Consider the following 8,861-nt stretch of genomic DNA (forward strand, 5'->3'; position numbering starts at 1 on the left):
ATTTGGAGAAACAAAGAAAAAAAACAAATATAAAAATCCAAATTTTTCATTCTTCTAATTTTTTTAAAGTACTACTGGACCAATAAACAACATTCTTATCAATGGAGAAAAGATTGAAGTTGTCAAGTACTTCATTCTTCTTGGATCAACAATCAACACTCTTGGAAGCATCAGTCAAGAATTCAAATGACGTATTACATTAGGCAAATCTGCTGCACAAGACCTTTTTTAAAGTGTTGAAAAGCAAAGATGTCAGCTTGAGGACTTTAGGTGTGCCTGACCCAAGCCATGGTGTTTTCAATTACCTCATATGCATGTGAAAGCTGGACAGTGAATAAGGAACACCGTAGACGAATTGGTGCTTTTGAGTTATGGTGTTGGAGGAGAATACTGAAAGTGCCATGGGCTGCCAAAAGAACCAACAGATCTGTGTTGGAAGAAGTGCAGCCAAGAGTGCTCCTTGGAGGCCAAAATGGCCAGACTTCGTCTCTCATATTTTGGACATATCGTCAGGAGGACCAATCTATGGAAAAGGGTATCATGTTTGGTAAGGTGAAGGATCAGAGAAAAAGAGGAAGGCCCCCCCTCCCCCCCAGTGAGATGGATTGGCAAAGTGGCAGCATCAGTGGGTTCAAGTGTGGCAGCAATTGTGAGGACCAGGACCAGGCAGTGTTTCGTTCTGTTGTGCATGGGGTCGCTATGAGTTAGTACCGACTCGAAGGCACCTAACAACAACAACAAAAGAAGATATTGAAATCTATGTATGAAAAAATAATATCTAGGGAAATTCTTTTACCTAATAGTAAATGAAAATATGTATCAAATACAAAAGGGTAGAAATATTGCTTTATTGGGAAAACTTACATTCAAATTATTTTTATGTTTTTTTAAAAAGTCCTAACAACCATTCAAGAAGAAAACACATACAGCTTCCACAGGAATAAGAACAAACAAAACAGGGTTGATGGTTGCCCAAGTGATACTCCCTAAAAGAAAAAACATGTACTATTTATCCTTTCTTCTTTTCAGGCAGGGTAAATGCACTACACAATTCATAAATAATATTTTCTTACTTTATAGGGAGGAAGAACTGAGATCTTGATTTTGATGCATATTAAATACAAAATATAAAATCCACTCTTTTGACCAAGATGAGAGAAAAAAATCTTTCTTCAACATTTCAATTCTCATGCAATGAAGTCCAAAGGTCTGTTGAATCCACCTTTTCGATTCATATACTGCCTATAATGAAAAGAGGAAATTCACTGTTTAATTCTGACAACAAAAATACAAACAACCCAGTAAAAAAATGGGCAAAGGACTTTCATAAACATTTTATGAAAGAGGATTACCAATAGCTAATTGTTGTTGTTAAGTGCTGTTGAGTCGGTTCCAACCCATACCAAACCTGTATAGGGTTTCTGAGGAGACGCTGGTGAGCTTGAACCACTGACCTTGCAGTTCAAATGGCTTTGCAGTCTGGCGCATTAACCCACAGCACCACACCAGGACTCCAAATAGCTAATGGTGGTGGTGATGGTGGTTATGTGCCGTGGAGTCGGTTCCAACTCATAGTGACCCTGTACAGGGTTTCCGAGGCTGTAAATCTTTACGGGAGCAAAAAGCCTCATCTTTCTCCCGCAGAATAGCTGGTAGTTTCGAACTGCTGACCTTGTAGTTCACAGCCCGATTCGTAACCACTATGCTACCAGAGCTCCTTCCAAATAGCTAATAAGCACATGAAAAGATGCTCAATATCATTACTCATTTGTTGTTATTTTCTTAAGTGCAGTCAAGTTGGTTCTAACTCATAGCAACTCTGTATAGGGTTTCCAAAGAGTAGCTTGTGGGTTTGCACTACTAACTTAAAGGATAGAAGTCCAGGATTCCGTCATTAACCATTGTTGTTATCACTGGTAAGTGTCATCGAATTGGTTCTGACTCATAGTGAACCCCTGTATAGAGTTTCCCAGGAGCAGCTGGTGGGTTTTACCTGCTGACCTTGTGGTTCACCATCCAGGGCTGACCATTAATCATTAGGAAAATGCAAATCAAAACCCCAAATGAGGCATCACCTATCACCATTAGAATGGCAATGGTTTTAAAAAAGGAAAAGAAGTATTGGCAAAGTTGTGGAGAAACGAGCCTTAATCCATCTGTTGGTGGTGATGTGCTATGGAGTCAGTTTCAACTCATAGTGACCCTGCACAGTGTTTGTGAGGCTATAACTCTTTATGGGAGCAGAAACCCTCATCTTTCTCCCGCAGAACTGCTGGTAGTTTCAAGCTACTGACCCTGAAGTTAACAGTCTGACTCGTAACCACTATACTACCAGAGCTCATCCATCTGGTAGGAATGTATAATGGTGCAGCCACTGTGGAAAAGTTTAGTGATTCCTCAGTAAGTTGAACATAGAACATATGACCCAGTACTCAGAATCCTCGGTCTACCCTCAGAAGACTGAACGCAGGAACCCCAACAGAAAGCTGTACACCAAGGTTTACTGCAGCACTCTCCACAATTGCCAAAAGGGGAAACAACTGAAATGTCTATCCACAAAAGAATGGATAAACAAAGTGCAACATAGACATACAATGGCATATTATGCAGCCATAAAGGGAAATAACATTCTGATGCATGCCACAATACAAATCAACCTAGAAAACATGTTGAGTAAAAAGTTCTGAAACTTGCACTCCAGTGTAGAGATGCTACAGTAAGTGGAAGAAATGAGGAAGTAAAACAGCTGAACAGAAGTAGATAGAGAAGACAAAGCCAAATATTATAACAAAATTTACAAAGACCTGGAGTTAGAACACTAAAAGGGAAGAACATGCTCAGCATTCCTCAAGCTGAGGGAAGTGAAGAAAAAAATTCAAGCCTTGACTTGCTATATTAAAAGATTCTATGGGCAAAATAACCAGAAGTCCTGGTGTGGTGCTATAGGGTAATGCACTAACTGCAAAATTGGTTTGAACTGCAAGGTTAGAGGTTCAAGCTTACCAGCTGATCCTTAGAAACCATATACAGGGTCTCTATGGATTGGAACCAGTTCAACAGCACTGAATAACAACAACCACATGGGCGAAAGCATCAAAAGAAGATGGAAGGAATACACGGAGTCACTATACCAAGATGGTCTATGTTCAACCATTTCAAGAGGTAGCATATGATCAAGAACCAATGATATTGAAGGAAGAAGTCCAAGGTGCACTGAAGGCACTGGCAAAGAACAAGGCTCTAGGAATTGATGGAATACACATTGAAAGCTTTCAGCAAACTGATGCTGCACTGGAGGTACTCATCTTTGCCAGGAAATTTGGAAGACAGATACCTGGCCAACTGACTAAAGAGACCCATATTTGTGCCCACTCAATGTGGAATGCGGAAATCACTGAACAGTATCATTAACATTCTATGCAAGCAAAATTTTAATAAAGATAACTCAAAAATGGTTACAACCACAAATGTGCCCTTTGGTTCTTTTAAGGATTATATATTCCTGTGTGTTTTGTGTATATCAAAAAAGAAGAAAAAAGGGGAACAGAGGCAAATACTGTCAACCAACTGTAATCATTGCAGTGAAACAAAATACGATTGGTTGAGTGCAAAACCGATGTTCTGCCATGTAAACTATCACTCAATTCACAATAAAAGCTTAAAAAAAAAAAAAAAAACCACAAAAACCTGCTGCAAGCATACAATGTCAGTGAACTTCCAAAAGTTCAAGTCGGATTCAAAAGATGATGTGGAACAGGGATATCACTGCTGACGTCAGATAGATCTTGGCTGAAAGCAGAGAATATCAGAAAGATGTTTACCTGTGCTTTATTGACAGTGCATCATGACAAGCTATGGATAGCATTATGGAGAATGAGTATTCTCAAACACTAATTGTGCTCATGAGGAGCTTGTACACAGACTAAGAGGCAGTTCTTTGAACAGAACAAGGGAACACTGAATGGTTTAAAATTAGGAAACATGTGTGCCAAGTTTGCATTCTTTCACCATAGTTATTCAACCTGTATGCTGAACATTTAATCCAAGAAGCTGGATTATATGAAGAAAAATGTGGCATCAGGATTGGTGGAAGATTCATTAACAACCTGCGATGTACAGATGATACAACTATGTTTGCTGAAAGTGAAGAGGGCTTAAAATACTTACTGATAAAGATCACAGACCACTGCCTTTGGTATGGGTTGCACCTCAGTGTAAGGAAGAATGTGAAAAATGTAACGTAGAAATCCTCACCACTAGGCCAATAAACAACATCCATATAAATGGAGAAAATACTGAAGTCAAGAAATAAACGACATATTCCATTTGGTAAATCTGATGCACAAGACCTCTTTAAAGTATTGAAGAGCAAAGATGTCAGTTTGAGGACTAAGGTGTGCCTGACCCAAGCCATGGTATTTTCAATAACTTTATATGTATGCGAAAGCTGGACAGTGAATAAGTTAGACTGTAGAAAAATTGATGCATTTGAGCTATGGTATTGGAGGAAAATATTACAAGTACCATGGACTGCCAAAAGAACCAATGTGTGTTAGAAGAACTATAGCCAGAATGCTCCCTGGAAGCCAGGATAGCCAGATTTCGTCTCTCTTATTTTAGACATATTGGCAGGAGGAGCCAGTCCCTGGAGAAGGATATCATGTTTGGTAAAATGTAGGGTTGGAAAAAAGAGGAAGACCCTTCAACGAGATGGGCTGGCACAGTGGCAGCAGTGACAGGCTCAAATGTAGCAATGATTGTGAAGTTGGAGTAGGACCACTCAACATTTCGTTCTGTTGTGTATAGGGTCTCTATGAGTCGTTAGACTCGATGACACCTAATAACAACAAAAAGTCAGCTGCCAAAAGACAAACACTGTATAATCTCACTTATATGAAATAAAAATATAGAAAGCAAAAATATTCATGATTAAAGAGGTGTGAGGTAGAAAGAAAGGGGCAATTACTTTGGGTGAGGGAAGCAACTTGGTATAGTTTGATGGTAGTGGAATGTTTTGGAGGGGAAGAGTGATGACGTTGGCACAACATGAAAAATTCAATGTCACTGAACTATAAAAGTGGAAGTGTGTTGACAAATGTATTGGTGTGTACAGTTTCACACAAACTCTGGACTTCTCATATGAAAACCTAATCACATGGTAGTGTGATTCAAAGATTAAACCTATAAACCATATTAAAAATGGCAAAGTTTAAGAGTCCTCAGGTGGCACAAATGGTTCAGGCACTGAACTACCAGATGAAAGGTTTTTGGAAGTTCAAACCCAAGCAGAGCTACCTCAAAAGTAAGGCGTGAACATCTATTTCTGAAAAGTCATTGCATTGGAATACCAACATACAACCTTTAGCATCTTCTTGTCCAGAGCAAAAGAGAACAAAGGAGACAAAAGAAACCAGTTGTAATGGTTAGGGTTCTATGCCAACTTGACTATGTCAGGATTTCCAGAGGTTTAGCAGTTGAGATGTGTTTATTCCCATGGTGATGAAACCTAACACAGACACAGTTATCTCTATGGTGAGTGGCTATCAGTAGCCAACCAAGTGAAAGGATGCTTCCTTGGAGGTGTGGCCTGCTCCCAATAAAATGGACACATGAGAAAGGCTCCCTCTCTGTCTTCCTCTGGGGACCCAGGACTCTAAAATTGTAAGCCATTTCCTTGATAATAAGTTTCTTTCTCTATATATGCATATGTATGTTTCACTGATTTTACTTCTCTAGAAAATCTGGCCTAAGATACTACACTATAAGACTAGTTGTCTTCCACGACCTCATCTACCCGACACAAGACATAAGAAGAACTAGATGGTGGAGAGACACAAAAGATGGCCTAGATAGAATGGGAGAAAAATGTAGATCAATACTTTTTATTTTTAAAAAAGGGCTGAGACTAGAAGAATCCACAAAGCTATTTCCCTGACACACCCTTTAAGCTTTGAAGTGAAACTACTTTGGAGTCACCTTTAAGATAAATAACAGATTGGCACATAAAGTACATAGTTGTTGTTGTTAAGTATCATCAAGTAGATCCTGACCCATAGCGAACCTGTAAAGGGTTTCCGAGGAGCAGCTGGTGAGCTTGAACCGCCAACCTTGAAATTCAAACGGCTTTGCAGTCTGGCACATTAACCTGTAAATACTGTGCTCCTTTTATGAAATCATCCATATGAGGCAAACGGTCAACAGTTACTCTACAGCAAAGATGATTTTTCTTGAGGAGAGGCAGGAAAATCAGATGAATGGAAACAGAACCAAAATGGAAAGGAGAATGTTGATACATAGTGAAAATGTAATCACTGTCACTGAATATGTACAGAAATTGTTAAATTGAAAGTGTAAAGTTTCATCAAAAACATAGTGAAATACTAAAAAGAAAAAAAAACCCTAACCCCTGTACCTGTAAATATAACTGCACTCAGAGACAGAGGTTTGCTTTGGTTATATTAATGACACTATATGCCCGTGTAGGGTGGTCCTAAGCGTCATCATTTCTGAGTCACAGAAGGGACAGATATACACACTATGAGGGGGCTTCAAAAAGTCAGTGACAAAATTTTATTATTTTAGTTCCATTTTCTTTATGAACATTTTTTTAAATCCTTCTTGTAAAGATTTTTTTAATCTTGCAGCAGATGCACCTAAGCCCAAGAACTCCATAGACTGCCAGATACTACGGGGCTCGGATGATTCAGTGGTCGAACTCTGGCCTTCCATGCAGGAAGGAGGCCAGGGTTGGATTACCAGCCAATGCACCTCATGTACATCCATCATGGAGGCTGCCATGTTGCTCTCATGCTGAGCAGGTTTCAGTGGCGCTTCCAGACTAAGATAGATTAGGAAGACATGCCTGACCATCTGTTATGAATATCAACCAGTGAAAACCTTAGGGATCGTAACAGTCTGATCCTGCTGTGCATTAGGCCACAGGGCAGCTAAAAACAACAGAGCTGAAATAGACAGGAAAGGATCTCCCCTAGAGCCACATCCTGAATTTAGATTTCTAAGCTTCCTAAGGAGTCCTGGTGTGGCACTGTGGGTTAATGCACTGGACTGCAAAGTCAGTTTGAACTGTGAGGTCTGCGATTCAAGCTCACCAGCTGCTTCTTGGAAACCCTATACGGGGTCACTGTGGGTCGGAACTGACTTGACCGACAGCACTAACAACAAACAAGCTCCCTGAACTATGAAAAATTACATTTCTATTCGTTAAACAACATTCTTATCAACGGAGAAAAGACTGAAGTTGTCAAGGACTTCATTCTTCTTGGGTCAACTACCAATACTCATGGAAGCAGTAGTCAAGAGTTCAGACAACGTACTGCATTTAGGCAAATCTGCTGCACAGGTACTTTTTAAAGTGTTGAAGAGCAAAGATGTCAGCTTGAGGACTAAGGTGCGCCTGACCCAAGCCATGGTATTTTCAATAACCTCATATGGATGTGAAAGCTGGAAAGTGAATAAGGAAGATCGTAGAAGAACTGATGCCTTTGAATTATGGTGTTGGAGGAGGATACTAACAACAACAACATGGAGCGCTGATCTATTTCAGCATGCATGGAGCCACCATGACTTGGAATCAATTCAACTGCAACTAACAACAAGGCTAAGAACTCATTAAGGTTCTTCAGTGTCCTGCTGTGGTGCCACAGGATAATGCACTGGACTGGAAGGTCGGTTTGAACCACAAGCTTGGCAGTTCAGGCTCACCAGTTGCTCCTTGTAGGACCAGACTAGATGGCACTTAACCCTAACAAACACCAGCAGCACTGTGGGTTAATGCACTGGACTGCAAAGTCAGTTTGAATCACAGGGTCAGCGGTTCATGCTCGCCAGGTGCTCCTCGGAAACCCTTTCCAGAGTCGCTATGGGTCAGAAACGACTCAAGGACACTTAACAACAACAAACTTAAGGGAACAAAAGTTTCAACACAGGTCTGTATCAAGGAAATCTGCACACTGTGATGGCTCTCCCTAGACCTTCTTTGAAGGTTATTTTACAAAGGAACAATGATGACTCTAGCACCTATCTCAACATATCCTCAAATAATAGTCTACGTACATATTCTAAATGAATTGAAATACTAATCTTTTACAGTGATAAATGTGGGAAAAATACAATGTTTGAACATGTCTTCACTTTTCCATTCATTAGGAATTCAGTGGGATTTTAAGTGTGAATTTGTCAGTTCCAAACCTCTGGTACTAATAAAATATACACTGAGAATATATTTACAGTTAAAATCTTTGCATAATCAATCAAGGTAAATAAAATCAAAGTCTAAAGACTTGATAATTTATTGCTTTCAGCAGAGAGATTGTAGCTCTAAAATATTTAAGTCAACTATTCTTTTCTATAACAGCTACTAACTGTAACTCACATGTAAACTGGAAAATAATTTTAACAATACAAGCAAAGAAGATAACCCTTCATTAAAACAAGGGACAGTATGGAAAGCTGGTGAATTTCCTATAAACATGACTATCTCTTAATAAAATTCATTCCAAAATATATAATTTTATCATTAGTTCCAACATCATAATGGGCTCTACATACCTGTACTTCCTCTTCTGAGACACATTTATGGCATAGGCATTTACAGAGCCATCCACCTTCTTCCCCTAAAGTAAAGCAATAAACATATAAACCAGGAAGGATATGTAAAATATCTTGATGAGACAGTTGGATCCTTGCAGACACACAAGATCCATTTAAGAATGAGAAAGCCCCATGAGGGTGAAAGAATTTTCCAGACATAATGATATCTCAGAAACTCCCAAGTGTTACACTCTCTGCTCATCCTTTTAAAACTGTAACAACCAGCCACAGCAGAGAAGACTTTAAGAACT

The 8,861-nt window shown here is 39.4% G+C and overlaps 1 protein-coding gene across 1 annotated transcript in view; it reads right to left on the minus strand.

Annotated features, from left to right (window-relative positions):
* Positions 1-739: 739 nt before the first annotated feature.
* SNRNP27 (small nuclear ribonucleoprotein 27kDa (U4/U6.U5)) overlaps positions 740-8,861 on the minus strand; it is a 20,624-nt gene continuing 12,502 nt past the window's right edge. Inside the window, exons 5-6 of the mRNA XM_006862927.1 lie at positions 8,569-8,633; positions 740-1,242 (exon numbers count right to left, since the gene is read on the minus strand). Of these exons, the coding sequence (XP_006862989.1) occupies positions 1,188-1,242; positions 8,569-8,633 (120 nt within the window). The 3' untranslated portion in view covers positions 740-1,187. The remainder of the gene's footprint in view (positions 1,243-8,568; positions 8,634-8,861) is intronic.

Source organism: Chrysochloris asiatica, unplaced genomic scaffold (genome assembly GCF_000296735.1).
Source record: "Chrysochloris asiatica unplaced genomic scaffold, ChrAsi1.0 scaffold00052, whole genome shotgun sequence".
Taxonomy (NCBI): domain Eukaryota; kingdom Metazoa; phylum Chordata; class Mammalia; order Afrosoricida; family Chrysochloridae; genus Chrysochloris; species Chrysochloris asiatica.